General features: G+C 53.0%; 1 protein-coding gene and 1 pseudogene across 1 annotated transcript; one reads left to right on the top strand and one right to left on the bottom strand.

Annotated features, from left to right (window-relative positions):
• Positions 1 to 6: 6 nt before the first annotated feature.
• Positions 7 to 3549, top strand: LOC113507877 (annotated as a pseudogene).
• Positions 3550 to 4271: 722 nt separating this feature from the next.
• On the bottom strand, positions 4272 to 17438 carry LOC113507878 (arf-GAP with coiled-coil, ANK repeat and PH domain-containing protein 2-like). Its single transcript, XM_026890798.1, has 5 exons — positions 17292 to 17438; positions 9496 to 9609; positions 9019 to 9125; positions 8409 to 8557; positions 4272 to 7831 (listed from the first exon to the last, which is right to left on the bottom strand). Exons 1-5 carry the CDS (start codon positions 17436 to 17438, stop codon positions 7815 to 7817), a joined length of 534 nt encoding a protein of 177 aa, XP_026746599.1. The 3' UTR covers positions 4272 to 7814.
• Positions 17439 to 17878: the final 440 nt, after the last annotated feature.

Below are 17878 nucleotides of genomic sequence, written 5' to 3'. Positions count from 1 at the left end.
GAGCAGAAACCTGGTTTTTCTTCTTCCAACGATCCACATGTTTCTAAAACAACCGTAAGTTTGGACTGAGATTTTTCCAGGATTTTCATAGAAAATTTTATACTTTATTCTCGAGATTCTCGATGGTTGCTTTTGATATACCTACCATTCTCCTGAATCCTAAACTTTTAATAACCAATGAACGAAGATTTATATGGAGAAGTTTGCATTTAATGTTTGTTTTGGAAAATGTTCTATGCGTTATATCGTAGTATTTACAAGTTATTATACTCTAATTAAAGAATGTACTAAATAGGACTTAATAATCATACTGTGCTTATTTGTCTGGTGCTAAAACGTCGACTGTGGAAGGGTGTTAAAATGACATGATAATAGTTATTTGTACTCTAAACAAGCATCCTCGAAATTGGAGGTATAACTACCCTCCTTAAAAAACTATAGATACCTTAATTCTTCCTTTATAACATTAGCTAGATATGTGATGCTTTTAGTGCTGACTAGTAGAAAAATATTTGTGACTTCACAGTTAGATCCAGCGTCTGTTATGCTAGCAATTTAATTCCGACAAGCTTTTTGTCACGTTGAATTGGGAAGTGTATCTTACATATTTTTAACAGAAGTTGCAGGACAGCTTCGGGTTTTCGGATAACAGAAACTCTGGTATCAACCACGAGGGGATTATGTCGTCTATGACTCCATTGATGCATGGGCTTACAGGCAACGAGCTGTTGAATATGCTTGCCCAACAGGAGCCTAGGGTCGCCGACTCGGGTAAACGACGTTATCATAATACTTAAATACTTCTAGTGCTGTGAGTGCTGTGGCGTTTTTAAACGGTTTTTTAATTGGGTTTTAATACAGCACCGGCCGTTGCCGAAATGGATTTGTTCAACAACGTGCGTTTCAACGGATCCGAGGTTCTGAATGACGATGCCAGTCTGAATAGCAACTATTTTTCGGGTATTGAAATACTTATAAATTAAATTAATATAAATAAATTATAGACACGTGCTTATTATATTTGTTACAGGTTATAGTTGTTCAGAATCGACTGCGTCTGATTTGTGGCCAGATAATGCAAGCTTGCAAAACTCGAGAAGCAATGAAATGAATGATACTTTCGAGTTTCTGGTTAAAAGTTAGTACCTATAACATTTGATTTTGACAATTTAAACGATTGACATCTCTCGACGAAAATGTTTTTGCTTAACTTATTAAATATGATTACTACCCCCATATTGTTTTTGTTCTTATTGACAGCGTTTTGTTATCTTTGACTCTTGACGGCAAGGATAGCCCAGTGGTTGATCGGATCATCCCGCCAAACCCACTGGGCGCGACTTGTTGCGGGTTCGGTCCCCGTGTAGGATTTATTTTTTGTGATCTACGAATGCTCTTACTGACTTTAGGTGTCTTTGTATACACGATTTGAATGTTTATGAAAATTAACGCGACGCAAGGATTTAATTCTTTACTGCGGGGTCGCTTTTTTTTTTCTGTTTCCAAAATATACCTATAAAAAGGTCTATATCCCGTAAATCTTAATTTTATTGATTGCAGGTATTTCATCGGCAAACAACTATTTGTCGATGCTTACTCGAGAGCAGTTGTCAGTTCTGCGTTCAATTCGCCCCAGTTTGTTGTACGAGTTCTTGCAAGAGATCGCGAAAGCCCGCAGTGACAGACGCGTTCGTCGTCACTTGCCGAACGTAAGTTTATAAATGAAAGGTTGTTTACATAAAAACAGTCTCCCAATAATCTTTTGTGGGTGCGTGCGTTCAGTCACAGTAGTATCTAGTATTTTCGGTAGTTAGCCGCATTGCTCGAAGAATTTATACCTATCGACTTTTATGTTTAAATTTTTATTACTTAGTCTTTACTATTGTTTAGGTAAAGGAAAGAAGTGTTTATTTAAAGAGTTTAGTGGTCTTTGTTTATTTTGCTTTTACATATATCCATTCGCCATCCCTATTGTAAACTTAGATTGTCTGATTGAAATCTTCGCAATGAGTTTCGAAAGATCTGATCCCCTTGTCCAAATCGCGGGCATTTAATATTTTTTTATACTTAGTAACTTTCTTCGGCAAATTCAGAATTATTTGATATCGGTTTAATCACGCGTTTATTTATAGGGATCTCGCGACAGCGGGCTAACCAAAGCCATAAGTTGAAACGGCGGGGGTGGCGCCCCGAGTCGAGTCCAGATAATTTTAAAACTAGTGAACCCGATAGGCGATAAATACGCGTTAGGAAACGGTTATATCAAACAATTATTTAATGTGTTTTTGTGTACAGGAATGTGCTTTTTGCAAGAATAACGGGAGAACGAGGAGTGTTACTCGTCGCACGTGTTGAAGGACGGTCGCGGGCGCGTGTTGTGTCCCGTGCTGCGCGCCTTCCGCTGTCCGCGCTGCGGCGCCACCGGCGACTCGGCTCACACCATCAAGTACTGCCGGGAGGGATCCGGAGTCAGGTACGAAGTGATCTATTGCTGAATTTTCTATTAGTAGAGAGTCGGTGAATTCGTCTATTATTATTAATTTCTATGATTGATTTTGTGTGCAGTCTCGTTAATTTTTATATAAAACTAGCAGTTGCCCGCGACTTCGTCCGCGTGGTAAATAAACCCGTAGTTCATCATTTTGTTCTATTGTCAATAGTATTAGCAGCGTAAAGGTTTCTGATTTTGAACCTTTGGTTAAATTATCGCAATTTTCGTACGGAACCCTAATATTTTTCAAAATAACTTATAGCCTATGTTCAGCGGGGATAATGTAGCTTCTCAACAGGGAGCCCATTCGTGTCAAACGAACAAATATTTCCTCTTTGTATTAGTACAGATGAGCTAGTAAGTCAACATTCATTGTCTCTTGAAAACTGTTCGATCAACGATGTATACCTTATACATCGTATACCTAACTACTACTGGCTTTGTGGTAGAATTAAAAAAGTGGCAATGAAATAAATTGGTGTCTCACATATTGGTATTTTCAGGTGGTTTAGCTTCACGTCGCCGCATGCAGCCATCAGCGGTCTGCTGCTGAACGCTGCTGGATTCGGGCCATCACGTACACAAGCCTGCGCCCCGGCCGCGCCCGCCGCCTCGCCGTCCCCCATGCCGGCTAATTCTTCCCTCCCATACAACTGGTCCAATTTCACTCTTAATTAAATTATGCAACGGAAAGCGGGGTTCATCCATCAATTGTCTCATGAATTTGATTTGGTTTTTACTCCATCGATAGGTATTTGTCCAATCATTGCTAGGTGACGTAGTACATAGTATTTGAATACTATGTATTTACCATCGCCCTGCTAACAATAAGATATATGATTTATGGATGTTCCCAATCTCCTTTCGCGTGGAAGAAGTTGAAAAGCGGGTATATTGACTCTTAGGTGAAGCGCAAATGATGGTCAATTCATACATTGCAGGCAGATGACCAAACCTTAGTAAAGACTGTAATTTGAGGAAATGAGGTGGCGCAATACACCGCTCTGTCTTACTTTAGGAAATTGTTGGCCATTACGACAGCGAAAATGTAATAAGACCACATTTCCACCTTCATTATTGCTCAGCGTCTTCACCAACCGCCAACTTTATATTACGAATGGACCATTAAGGAATTTGTTTTTAAGTCTAACAAGACTTTATCTGTGGCAGTTGTCTTTTGTTATCATCGTAACGTAGATTTCTGTTATAAATTACTTTTGGTATTTTTTAACATGAACGCTGCGTTCAAAAGCTAAGATCGTTTATTTTATACTTTCTAAGTATAAAGGTGAACACTGATAGATATTCTCTATTCATTCTATTGTTTTAAAAAGTATGCGGGCCGTACTTTGACACCACTAAGCGCCAGGAAAACTGCTGCAGATAAATTAGTTATGTATTCCACTTTCCTCATTCTTTTTTCATTGGTTTTAAAAATATATTTCCCCAATATTATAAATTCGAAGTTGATTCAAATAATAATAATATTACATTACGAATTTGTTTCTAAATAGATATGAATTTATTGTCAATACGAATCATTCAATACCTTAATAAATTACTGCTTGATCCGTTGAAATTAACTCTGGTAGCCTTGCCAATGAAAAAAATATTTTGTTTCAATAGATATACTATTTTTTAATCCATAAAAGTACTTCCAAGTAACTACGTATGTTCTATTTTTCTTTATTCAAATAAACTTATCTTTGCATTTAATTTGTGTTTTATTTTTGATTTTTTCAAATTCATGTTGTATAAAATTTGGTAAAATAAAATGCAGTTTTGTCTCCATTATTTTATTCAAATACAACTATAATAATCGATAATACATTTAACAGTGTAACAGAGTATTTAATGTGGTAGAATACTTTTCTAACAATAATTGTAGAAAGACTTGTCGCCCACTTAACAGTCTCGCGCTTAATAAGGAGTTAGATTGATAATTCTTTATTACTGTCAAAAAATATTACTTTGAAGAGCAGCAGTGTTTTTTTCTATAATCCTAAAAATAGACTTTAAATCTGGCAATCGAAGGTTTATAAATATTTGACAAAGAGTCAACACATTTTTCAGACAGTTATGAATTTTATAATATCAACTTTGACGACCTCCGTGGTCGAGTGGCGTACGCACCGGTTTCAAGGTGTCGCTAGCTCTGAGGTCCCGGGTTCGATCCCCGGTCGGGTCAATGTAAAAATTCACACTACATTGTCTCAGGTCTGGTTGTTTGTCATACCTTCGTTGTATCTGAATTCCATAACACAAGTGCTTTAGCAACTTACTTTGGGTTCAGAACAATGTATGAGACGTTGTCCGCATTTATTTATAAAAAAACTAATGTCTATTTTCGAGCATCACATAATACCGCTTCCATAATGTGCGCCGGTTTGCAGACTGCACTTTAAGTGGGCTACAAACCCAGACTTTTTTTTAATTGGCATGCCTACGCAATGGCACTAACTTTTTGGTTACATAAGAGAGGATCAACACGATATAATTATTTGACAATATCGGTCTATTCAAAACCAAAAACAATAATAACATTTTAAGAGATTAAATTCGTTACATTCGATTCATTGGGTATCACCCATTTAACTGTATTCAACACGTGGTACACAGCTTCGTAACATGATATTACAAATTTATTATGAATAACAAGCGAACATTAAAGTAGGTAAAGTCCTTAACTACTCAAGTAAATTCATCAAAATAGTAAAAAAAGGCAAATATGATTGTATAACGCATTCATATAAGGAGCATTTGGCTTCTTGAATAGAAACTTCAGTTGAGTCGTATTTTCTGTCTATTTTATTACATTCAAATAAATTTCGAAAAAATCATACTATCTAAAGACGATGAAATGAGGTGATCCAAGTAAGTCACAAAATACCGACATAATAAAACTTAAACAATATTTTTCTTTGATTGACAAAGCGTTTATTTTTATTACTTTCAAATCACTTGCAAAATGGATTGCACTGAAGAGGGTCTACCACCGCTGCCGTTATCGAATAGAGATGGCATATCACACTATATATGCATCTCTCTTCCACAGCGGTAAACGCATTCTATTTATTACACATCTAAACTTTTTAGTTTGTCTTTAGGGGACTAACAAATTAAAATGAAGAGGTGGTAGACCCTTACAACGCAGATTATAACAGAACGAGAATATAGTAATGTCTTAGAACGGTTTACTCTCGCGTTTTTATCGGGATCCGATAAAATCGGATTTTCGGCCCCGAACTTCACGAGACTAGTGACGCGTTCTTAAATAGTTATAACTAGTATAGTGTCTGAGAATTCGCTTGTTGGTACATTAGTACCAATTATACGAAGCAATTGATACTTGGTCGTGTACATTAATACAAAGGCAAGTTGAGGATATTGCAACAATTTGGCAAGTATTCTATTACATACTAAATTACACGTAAAAATATAAAAAAAATTATTAGCTAACAAAATATGCTTAGATTGAGATTCATATCTGAGCCGAATTCATATAAAAGTCATTTAAATGCGAAACGTTTTTGGAATGATTGAATAGTTCACTAAAAACAGGAATGTTGTAATCGCATTCATCATTCAATTCAAGTTATCATAATAGTTACATAATAAAGTTGAGTACGCCAAAGGTTTACATAAATCTTATAATTTTTAACAAACACGTTTTAAATTTCACTTAAAACCAATACTTAAATCTTTGGTTTATAAAACTAAATCACACCACCTTTTTATTATGGCCTATAACTTTTTTTTAGGGTCTGTGACCCTAACAGCGAACCAGACGTCTGGAAACTGGGAGGTGAAGATGCAATTAAAGAATTCGTCAATAGAATATAAGCTAATGGGCTTGTTGACAAACAAAAATAAATGTACTGTCTTTTCATAACGAAAAATAGTGGGCACGTATTTCCTTAATTTATGCAAATAATAGCATTAACTACTTCGATGAAGCGAATCGAAGTAAAAAAAATAGGACTTATGACGTCACAAACCGATGACATTGACAAAACAAAATGTACCGGTAGGTAACTAAGTGAGTTTCTGAATCAGTTAAAAAAGTCAACATCCCTTTAATTGCCGTTGAAGTATTCGCATAGAAAATTAATTTATTATAAAAACTGGAGTTTAAAATAATATTTGACACAATCTGGGCCCTTATCGGAACAGTCATATTATGACTTAGTCAGCTTGCAAAACGACAACACACTTAAAACGTTAACATTTAAAGCTTACATGTCACTGTACTCCCCAGTACATAACTATGCATAAACATATTCGTTATAATATTCATAATTATTTACACCGTGCCTGTATTATGAGCGCATTAACATTAACGCATAAGCGCATTAACACCTTAGCAATAGGGATGACTACTGAGTAAAAATAAAAAAGAAAAATATCTATTTAGTCCCTCGATTAGCTAATTGAAAAATATTTGACACGTATTTTTCCTTTTTCTGAAAAACTAAAAGTGACAAATTTAAAGTAATGTTTACGCAATCGCGACGTTATGTAAGTTTCATTCACTGTAAATTGATCATTTTATGTTTGCAGGACAAGACGGACACTGGAAAAAGTAGTCATCCTTATTGTGGAAGCAAGACGCTGATAACGGACTGTTATAGCAAAATTCGTGCTGTCTTGCTTCCACATTTCGACCTGAGTTAACCGCTCAGAGTGCAGGCACATGACTTAACAAGAGAGAGAATATTAGACCCATGGTTATCTATAGACAATACCTAACAGACGTCATTTAATACAGAATATTTATACAAAAGTGATTATGTGTTTGGCAGCAATAGTTCAGTTTAATTACTTTTAAAAAGCCTCGTATATAATTTTCAACAGAGATCACAATTTTTTCAACCACTGGCCTAATAAGCATTTTATTATTAATATAACATTATTATTAATTGTCACAATAGTGTTTTATATTTCATTTCCTACGTTTCGATGGTCATACGTCGATAAATATATACGATTTGGAACAACATTAATAGTAAATAGCAAAGCTAATATCACTTAAATTTTCTAAGTCGTCGTATATTTTAGTAGAAGAAATAAAATGAGACAGATTCATTTCGTTAAAGCCTTTAAGGTGCACTTAGTACCTTTGGGTTGTTTATAAGAACTGTGTGATAATTTGCACTACGATGTATACGCATTGTTTGTAGGTCACTCATCTCCGTGTATTGGCCAGTAGGAAGGTGCTGCCCTCTACATTCTGTCGATGCAGTGTTGTCACCTGTTACTACTCGCAGCCGGTGTAGCCACCGCCTTACCACAGCCATCGTCGACGACTGCCTCTCTGGTTGCGTCATTCATTCGGTTCACCTATTAATAAGCATTTTTTATTATTCGTGTCCAATAATATAAAATTGAATCGCGAGACAAATACACTAGAAAATTTGTTGTTGTTAAATGAGTTGTTGACGTTTTCTGTTGCTTTTTGTTTAACCAAGTGACAGTTTAGCACTTGAAAATGAGTAAATGCGCATGCGTCTCGTATAATTTAAAAAAGTCTATATTCTGTTTTGTTAAAACTTGAAACTGCTCGCAGGATTTTAATATAGAATAATCAGAAGAGTAAAATGTAGAATGTTTTTATGTACTTTATTGTTTTACCAGTTTTTACTTGTCTCATAGCCTTATCTCCCAAAGGAAGAGGTTGCCAATTCGTTTAGTAAGTTTTTGTTTTTTATGTTTGTTACCTTAACTTTGGACTGGTTAAACCAATTTTGTTGATTCTTTATTTATTTAACGTAAAAAAAGCTGTCATTTGGTCGCATAAATTTCATAACGTTCGACCCAGGAGGTTTTTATTGAATAGGTTGTATATTTTTGCCGTTGAAACAATATTTGTCTGTTTTCTTTAATAACAGTTGTTGATAAGGTTAAGTTTCGTGTGTACCTTCGTTGTTGTTGTGTTTGGCTCGCACTAGCCGCTCGGGGTGTGAGTGCGCGAGCTGCGTGTAGTCGCGGAACACTTCGTTGTACGTGTCGTCGTTGGACGACATCTCGCTCTCTCTCATCTCCTCGTTCAGCTTCGTCAGTCTCAATCTAAGTAATAATGAAGCTTGCTATAGTGTGATAAGATTCAATTTTGCTTGAAGGAAATTTCGTTACTGAAACTTTGCAGTTAAATATTACTAGTAATAGTAGTAATATTAGTTACTAAGGAAGACCAAGTGATAAGCTCTTACATTGATGGTTCTTACACAACACTAACAAATAGATAAAGTAACGATCATTTCACAATACTCTGACACAAAGGTGTATATAAAAAAAGATTTTTGAAGGCTTTTCAGGTATTACTCTGCTGTGTAGTGTGCCACTTAAGTGGAGGGATTACGCGAGAGTTAAAGTGGACATGATGGCTTGGGAGGAATTGTTAACAATCAAATATGAATTTTGTTTCACAGATATGGTTGCGCAAAAAAAAGTTAATAATCCGCAATCAAAATCGACGGCAGTGAGACATCTAGGCACTGAATATTATTTTAATTACTTTTTATACTTACAGGGTCACAATGTCGGCATTAGCATTGTTGACGGCGATATCGAGAGGCGTTTGACCGTCCTTGTCCACTATTGATTGGTCAGCACGATACCGCAGTAAAAGGCAAACCTGGGAATATAGTGCAATTAAAATTCATATATTTCAAAACTTACTTCGATTCTAACCAGCAAACAGCAGCAGACACGCACTGCATCACAGGCCTACCATGACTTTGAATAAATGCGTTGACGCATATGTTATTAAATTATTACGGGTTTATACAATTGTGCTTGTTAATATATGAAATCTATACATATAAGAATTAAAAAGTGCTAGTCACCTCTTGAGGCATATGAGCGGCAGAACGGCTGATAAAGCCATTGGCAAAAGGTGCAAAACGTCGAAGATTATCTTGTGGAGGTAACTTGCGCTTTGAGCACATTTAAGGTTTTCGCCAAGAAGTTCCATTTTATTGAATAATAAGAAGTTTACTTTATACCTGTCCAGTGTGTCCAGCTTCCGTGGCAAGATGTAGCGGAGTCTTTCCATCCTCGTCTTGCACGTTAAGCTTGCTGCCATTCAGGAGGAGGAACGAGCACGCCATCACTGAACCCTGGAATATCAAAAGTCACTTTAAAGCACTAATTGCCTAATTTTAACACTAAACAGTGTTAAAATTAGGCCGTGGTCTATCGATAAATCCTGATTGCTACAGAAATCTAATGCTTAGCAGTTTGATTTGCAATTCAGCTTTAGGTAACCCAGGGACGGTTGTAGTTGGCCGCAGCAGCCCTACCCCCTCCTGCACTACTCACCGCTGAGCACGGCGGCGTGCAGCGGCGTGCGGCCCTGGCCGCCTTGGGCCCCGCCACGTTGTGGCACCGCGTCAAGCAGCCCTTACCCCGCTCCTGCACTACTCCACGCTGAGCACGGCGGCGTGCAGCGGCGTGCGGCCGCGCTGGCCCGCCACGTTGTGGCCGCAGCAGCCCTACCCCCTCCTGCACTACTCACGCTGAGCACGGCGGCGTGCAGCGCGTGCGGCCGCGCTGGCCCGCCACGTTGTGGCCGCAGCAGCCCTACCCCCTCCTGCACTACTCACGCTGGAGCACGGCGGCCGTGCAGCGGGTGCGGCCGCGCTGGCCCGCCACGTTGTGGCCGCAGCAGCCCTACCCCCTCCTGCACTACTCACGCTGAGCACGGCGGCGTGCAGCGGGCGTGCGGCCGCGCTGGCCCGCCACGTTGTGGCCGCAGCAGCCCTACCCCCTCCTGCACTACTCACGCTGAGCACGGCGGCGTGCAGCGGCGTGCGGCCGCGCTGGCCCGCCACGTTGTGGCCGCAGCAGCCCTACCCCCTCCTGCACTACTCACGCTGAGCACGGCGGCGTGCAGCGGCGTGCGGCCGCGCTGGCCCGCCACGTTGTGGCCGCACAGCCCTACCCCCTCCTGCACTACTCACGCTGAGCACGGCGGCGTGCAGCGGCGTGCGGCCGCGCTGGCCCGCCACGTTGTGCCGCAGCAGCCCTACCCCCTCCTGCACTACTCACGCTGAGCACGGCGGCGTGCAGCGGCGTGCGGCCGCGCTGGCCCGCCACGTTGTGGCCGCAGCAGCCCTACCCCCTCCTGCACTACTCACGCTGAGCACGGCGGCGTGCAGCGGCGTGCGGCCGCGCTGGCCCGCCACGTTGTGGCCGCAGCAGCCCTACCCCCTCCTGCACTACTCACGCTGAGCACGGCGGCGTGCAGCGGCGTGCGGCCGCGCTGGCCCGCCACGTTGTGGCCGCAGCAGCCCTACCCCCTCCTGCACTACTCACGCTGAGCACGGCGGCGTGCAGCGGCGTGCGGCCGCGCTGGCCCGCCACGTTGTGGCCGCAGCAGCCCTACCCCCTCCTGCACTACTCACGCTGAGCACGGCGGCGTGCAGCGGCGTGCGGCCGCGCTGGCCCGCCACGTTGTGGCCGCAGCAGCCCTACCCCCTCCTGCACTACTCACGCTGAGCACGGCGGCGTGCAGCGGCGTGCGGCCGCGCTGGCCCGCCACGTTGTGGCCGCAGCAGCCCTACCCCCTCCTGCACTACTCACGCTGAGCACGGCGGCGTGCAGCGGCGTGCGGCCGCGCTGGCCCGCCACGTTGTGGCCGCAGCAGCCCTACCCCCTCCTGCACTACTCACGCTGAGCACGGCGGCGTGCAGCGGCGTGCGGCCGCGCTGGCCCGCCACGTTGTGGCCGCAGCAGCCCTACCCCCTCCTGCACTACTCACGCTGAGCACGGCGGCGTGCAGCGGCGTGCGGCCGCGCTGGCCCGCCACGTTGTGGCCGCAGCAGCCCTACCCCCTCCTGCACTACTCACGCTGAGCACGGCGGCGTGCAGCGGCGTGCGGCCGCGCTGGCCCGCCACGTTGTGGCCGCAGCAGCCCTACCCCCTCCTGCACTACTCACGCTGAGCACGGCGGCGTGCAGCGGCGTGCGGCCGCGCTGGCCCGCCACGTTGTGGCCGCAGCAGCCCTACCCCCTCCTGCACTACTCACGCTGAGCACGGCGGCGTGCAGCGGCGTGCGGCCGCGCTGGCCCGCCACGTTGTGGCCGCAGCAGCCCTACCCCCTCCTGCACTACTCACGCTGAGCACGGCGGCGTGCAGCGGCGTGCGGCCGCGCTGGCCCGCCACGTTGTGGCCGCAGCAGCCCTACCCCCTCCTGCACTACTCACGCTGAGCACGGCGGCGTGCAGCGGCGTGCGGCCGCGCTGGCCCGCCACGTTGTGGCCGCAGCAGCCCTACCCCCTCCTGCACTACTCACGCTGAGCACGGCGGCGTGCAGCGGCGTGCGGCCGCGCTGGCCCGCCACGTTGTGGCCGCAGCAGCCCTACCCCCTCCTGCACTACTCACGCTGAGCACGGCGGCGTGCAGCGGCGTGCGGCCGCGCTGGCCCGCCACGTTGTGGCCGCAGCAGCCCTACCCCCTCCTGCACTACTCACGCTGAGCACGGCGGCGTGCAGCGGCGTGCGGCCGCGCTGGCCCGCCACGTTGTGGCCGCAGCAGCCCTACCCCCTCCTGCACTACTCACGCTGAGCACGGCGGCGTGCAGCGGCGTGCGGCCGCGCTGGCCCGCCACGTTGTGGCCGCAGCAGCCCTACCCCCTCCTGCACTACTCACGCTGAGCACGGCGGCGTGCAGCGGCGTGCGGCCGCGCTGGCCCGCCACGTTGTGGCCGCAGCAGCCCTACCCCCTCCTGCACTACTCACGCTGAGCACGGCGGCGTGCAGCGGCGTGCGGCCGCGCTGGCCCGCCACGTTGTGGCCGCAGCAGCCCTACCCCCTCCTGCACTACTCACGCTGAGCACGGCGGCGTGCAGCGGCGTGCGGCCGCGCTGGCCCGCCACGTTGTGGCCGCAGCAGCCCTACCCCCTCCTGCACTACTCACGCTGAGCACGGCGGCGTGCAGCGGCGTGCGGCCGCGCTGGCCCGCCACGTTGTGGCCGCAGCAGCCCTACCCCTCCTGCACTACTCACGCTGAGCACGGCGGCGTGCAGCGGCGTGCGGCCGCGCTGGCCCGCCACGTTGTGGCCGCAGCAGCCCTACCCCCTCCTGCACTACTCACGCTGAGCACGGCGGCGTGCAGCGGCGTGCGGCCGCGCTGGCCCGCCACGTTGTGGCCGCAGCAGCCCTACCCCCTCCTGCACTACTCACGCTGAGCACGGCGGCGTGCAGCGGCGTGCGGCCGCGCTGGCCCGCCACGTTGTGGCCGCAGCAGCCCTACCCCCTCCTGCACTACTCACGCTGAGCACGGCGGCGTGCAGCGGCGTGCGGCCGCGCTGGCCCGCCACGTTGTGGCCGCAGCAGCCCTACCCCCTCCTGCACTACTCACGCTGAGCACGGCGGCGTGCAGCGGCGTGCGGCCGCGCTGGCCCGCCACGTTGTGGCCGCAGCAGCCCTACCCCCTCCTGCACTACTCACGCTGAGCACGGCGGCGTGCAGCGGCGTGCGGCCGCGCTGGCCCGCCACGTTGTGGCCGCAGCAGCCCTACCCCCTCCTGCACTACTCACGCTGAGCACGGCGGCGTGCAGCGGCGTGCGGCCGCGCTGGCCCGCCACGTTGTGGCCGCAGCAGCCCTACCCCTCCTGCACTACTCACGCTGAGCACGGCGGCGTGCAGCGGCGTGCGGCCGCGCTGGCCCGCCACGTTGTGGCCGCAGCAGCCCTACCCCCTCCTGCACTACTCACGCTGAGCACGGCGGCGTGCAGCGGCGTGCGGCCGCGCTGGCCCGCCACGTTGTGGCCGCAGCAGCCCTACCCCCTCCTGCACTACTCACGCTGAGCACGGCGGCGTGCAGCGGCGTGCGGCCGCGCTGGCCCGCCACGTTGTGGCCGCAGCAGCCCTACCCCCTCCTGCACTACTCACGCTGAGCACGGCGGCGTGCAGCGGCGTGCGGCCGCGCTGGCCCGCCACGTTGTGGCCGCAGCAGCCCTACCCCCTCCTGCACTACTCACGCTGAGCACGGCGGCGTGCAGCGGCGTGCGGCCGCGCTGGCCCGCCACGTTGTGGCCGCAGCAGCCCTACCCCTCCTGCACTACTCACGCTGAGCACGGCGGCGTGCAGCGGCGTGCGGCCGCGCTGGCCCGCCACGTTGTGGCCGCAGCAGCCCTACCCCCTCCTGCACTACTCACGCTGAGCACGGCGGCGTGCAGCGGCGTGCGGCCGCGCTGGCCCGCCACGTTGTGGCCGCAGCAGCCCTACCCCCTCCTGCACTACTCACGCTGAGCACGGCGGCGTGCAGCGGCGTGCGGCCGCGCTGGCCCGCCACGTTGTGGCCGCAGCAGCCCTACCCCCTCCTGCACTACTCACGCTGAGCACGGCGGCGTGCAGCGGCGTGCGGCCGCGCTGGCCCGCCACGTTGTGGCCGCAGCAGCCCTACCCCCTCCTGCACTACTCACGCTGAGCACGGCGGCGTGCAGCGGCGTGCGGCCGCGCTGGCCCGCCACGTTGTGGCCGCAGCAGCCCTACCCCCTCCTGCACTACTCACGCTGAGCACGGCGGCGTGCAGCGGCGTGCGGCCGCGCTGGCCCGCCACGTTGTGGCCGCAGCAGCCCTACCCCCTCCTGCACTACTCACGCTGAGCACGGCGGCGTGCAGCGGCGTGCGGCCGCGCTGGCCCGCCACGTTGTGGCCGCAGCAGCCCTACCCCCTCCTGCACTACTCACGCTGAGCACGGCGGCGTGCAGCGGCGTGCGGCCGCGCTGGCCCGCCACGTTGTGGCCGCAGCAGCCCTACCCCCTCCTGCACTACTCACGCTGAGCACGGCGGCGTGCAGCGGCGTGCGGCCGCGCTGGCCCGCCACGTTGTGGCCGCAGCAGCCCTACCCCCTCCTGCACTACTCACGCTGAGCACGGCGGCGTGCAGCGGCGTGCGGCCGCGCTGGCCCGCCACGTTGTGGCCGCAGCAGCCCTACCCCCTCCTGCACTACTCACGCTGAGCACGGCGGCGTGCAGCGGCGTGCGGCCGCGCTGGCCCGCCACGTTGTGGCCGCAGCAGCCCTACCCCCTCCTGCACTACTCACGCTGAGCACGGCGGCGTGCAGCGGCGTGCGGCCGCGCTGGCCCGCCACGTTGTGGCCGCAGCAGCCCTACCCCCTCCTGCACTACTCACGCTGAGCACGGCGGCGTGCAGCGGCGTGCGGCCGCGCTGGCCCGCCACGTTGTGGCCGCAGCAGCCCTACCCCCTCCTGCACTACTCACGCTGAGCACGGCGGCGTGCAGCGGCGTGCGGCCGCGCTGGCCCGCCACGTTGTGGCCGCAGCAGCCCTACCCCCTCCTGCACTACTCACGCTGAGCACGGCGGCGTGCAGCGGCGTGCGGCCGCGCTGGCCCGCCACGTTGTGGCCGCAGCAGCCCTACCCCCTCCTGCACTACTCACGCTGAGCACGGCGGCGTGCAGCGGCGTGCGGCCGCGCTGGCCCGCCACGTTGTGGCCGCAGCAGCCCTACCCCCTCCTGCACTACTCACGCTGAGCACGGCGGCGTGCAGCGGCGTGCGGCCGCGCTGGCCCGCCACGTTGTGGCCGCAGCAGCCCTACCCCCTCCTGCACTACTCACGCTGAGCACGGCGGCGTGCAGCGGCGTGCGGCCGCGCTGGCCCGCCACGTTGTGGCCGCAGCAGCCCTACCCCCTCCTGCACTACTCACGCTGAGCACGGCGGCGTGCAGCGGCGTGCGGCCGCGCTGGCCCGCCACGTTGTGGCCGCAGCAGCCCTACCCCCTCCTGCACTACTCACGCTGAGCACGGCGGCGTGCAGCGGCGTGCGGCCGCGCTGGCCCGCCACGTTGTGGCCGCAGCAGCCCTACCCCCTCCTGCACTACTCACGCTGAGCACGGCGGCGTGCAGCGGCGTGCGGCCGCGCTGGCCCGCCACGTTGTGGCCGCAGCAGCCCTACCCCCTCCTGCACTACTCACGCTGAGCACGGCGGCGTGCAGCGGCGTGCGGCCGCGCTGGCCCGCCACGTTGTGGCCGCAGCAGCCCTACCCCCTCCTGCACTACTCACGCTGAGCACGGCGGCGTGCAGCGGCGTGCGGCCGCGCTGGCCCGCCACGTTGTGGCCGCAGCAGCCCTACCCCCTCCTGCACTACTCACGCTGAGCACGGCGGCGTGCAGCGGCGTGCGGCCGCGCTGGCCCGCCACGTTGTGGCCGCAGCAGCCCTACCCCCTCCTGCACTACTCACGCTGAGCACGGCGGCGTGCAGCGGCGTGCGGCCGCGCTGGCCCGCCACGTTGTGGCCGCAGCAGCCCTACCCCCTCCTGCACTACTCACGCTGAGCACGGCGGCGTGCAGCGGCGTGCGGCCGCGCTGGCCCGCCACGTTGTGGCCGCAGCAGCCCTACCCCTCCTGCACTACTCACGCTGAGCACGGCGGCGTGCAGCGGCGTGCGGCCGCGCTGGCCCGCCACGTTGTGGCCGCAGCAGCCCTACCCCCTCCTGCACTACTCACGCTGAGCACGGCGGCGTGCAGCGGCGTGCGGCCGCGCTGGCCCGCCACGTTGTGGCCGCAGCAGCCCTACCCCCTCCTGCACTACTCACGCTGAGCACGGCGGCGTGCAGCGGCGTGCGGCCGCGCTGGCCCGCCACGTTGTGGCCGCAGCAGCCCTACCCCCTCCTGCACTACTCACGCTGAGCACGGCGGCGTGCAGCGGCGTGCGGCCGCGCTGGCCCGCCACGTTGTGGCCGCAGCAGCCCTACCCCCTCCTGCACTACTCACGCTGAGCACGGCGGCGTGCAGCGGCGTGCGGCCGCGCTGGCCCGCCACGTTGTGGCCGCAGCAGCCCTACCCCCTCCTGCACTACTCACGCTGAGCACGGCGGCGTGCAGCGGCGTGCGGCCGCGCTGGCCCGCCACGTTGTGGCCGCAGCAGCCCTACCCCCTCCTGCACTACTCACGCTGAGCACGGCGGCGTGCAGCGGCGTGCGGCCGCGCTGGCCCGCCACGTTGTGGCCGCAGCAGCCCTACCCCCTCCTGCACTACTCACGCTGAGCACGGCGGCGTGCAGCGGCGTGCGGCCGCGCTGGCCCGCCACGTTGTGGCCGCAGCAGCCCTACCCCCTCCTGCACTACTCACGCTGAGCACGGCGGCGTGCAGCGGCGTGCGGCCGCGCTGGCCCGCCACGTTGTGGCCGCAGCAGCCCTACCCCCTCCTGCACTACTCACGCTGAGCACGGCGGCGTGCAGCGGCGTGCGGCCGCGCTGGCCCGCCACGTTGTGGCCGCAGCAGCCCTACCCCCTCCTGCACTACTCACGCTGAGCACGGCGGCGTGCAGCGGCGTGCGGCCGCGCTGGCCCGCCACGTTGTGGCCGCAGCAGCCCTACCCCTCCTGCACTACTCACGCTGAGCACGGCGGCGTGCAGCGGCGTGCGGCCGCGCTGGCCCGCCACGTTGTGGCCGCAGCAGCCCTACCCCCTCCTGCACTACTCACGCTGAGCACGGCGGCGTGCAGCGGCGTGCGGCCGCGCTGGCCCGCCACGTTGTGGCCGCAGCAGCCCTACCCCTCCTGCACTACTCACGCTGAGCACGGCGGCGTGCAGCGGCGTGCGGCCGCGCTGGCCCGCCACGTTGTGGCCGCAGCAGCCCTACCCCCTCCTGCACTACTCACGCTGAGCACGCGGCGTGCAGCGGCGTGCGCGCGCTGGCCCGCCACGTTGTGGCCGCAGCAGCCCTACCCCCTCCTGCACTACTCACGCTGAGCACGGCGGCGTGCAGCGGCGTGCCCGCGCTGGCCCGCCACGTTGTGGCCGCAGCACCCTCCCTCCTCTGCACTACTCACGCTGAGCACGGCGGCGTGCAGCGGCGTGCGGCCGCGCTGTCCCGCTCCCCCGACGTCGGCTCCGGCCGCCAGCGCGCCTCTCATCACCGCCACGTTGTGGGCGCGCGCAGCTCGCACCAGAACAGCTTCCGGGGATAGGCGGCTCATCTTCCGCAGCTGATAATAAAATAAACAACATATTTAGTTAGAAAATTCACACACGTCGCATACATAAAACACTGAGAAAAACATTTTCGACATAAGCACATAAGGTACAAATGTAAGGCCAATGGCCTTCTTCCGCATCGCCGACAACCGAGACAACAGTCTCTGAGTCACGGCCTTCGTGCAGGTGCTTCACGCACTGACCGTCCCTAATACGTACACACGCACTAGCGTGTCTGTGTGTGTGTGGTGAGAAGAGAGTCATTATTGCATTGTCTGCTCTTAAGCCTCGCAACGATTCGCCCTGGTCTATTACAACAATCTGTGAGTACAATATTAAACACTACCTAATTCGTCACTATCCTCTCCCTCAGTGGAGTCATGGTCAGACGGCAAGCTGAGATCCACGCCGCGGTCGCTCGCGAGCTCGGTACCGATCAGGA

Source organism: Trichoplusia ni, unplaced genomic scaffold (assembly GCF_003590095.1).
Source record: "Trichoplusia ni isolate ovarian cell line Hi5 unplaced genomic scaffold, tn1 tig00003434, whole genome shotgun sequence".
In the NCBI taxonomy this organism is placed as follows: Eukaryota; Metazoa; Arthropoda; class Insecta; order Lepidoptera; family Noctuidae; genus Trichoplusia; species Trichoplusia ni.
This window is presented reverse-complemented; position numbering and strand designations above follow the sequence as displayed.

Bases quoted from the DNA above. Each gene is read 5' to 3' on its own strand.
- LOC113507878 (XM_026890798.1), bottom strand. From the start codon at position 17,438: ATGAGCCGCCTATCCCCGGAAGCTGTTCTGGTGCGAGCTGCGCGCGCC. The intron at 9,610-17,291 runs GTGAGTAGTGCA...TTGATATTCCAG, and splicing joins TGCACGCCGCCGTGCTCAGC to GGTTCAGTGATGGCGTGCTC. The intron at 9,126-9,495 runs GTATAAAGTAAA...CTATATTCCCAG, and splicing joins AAGCTGGACACACTGGACAG to GTTTGCCTTTTACTGCGGTA.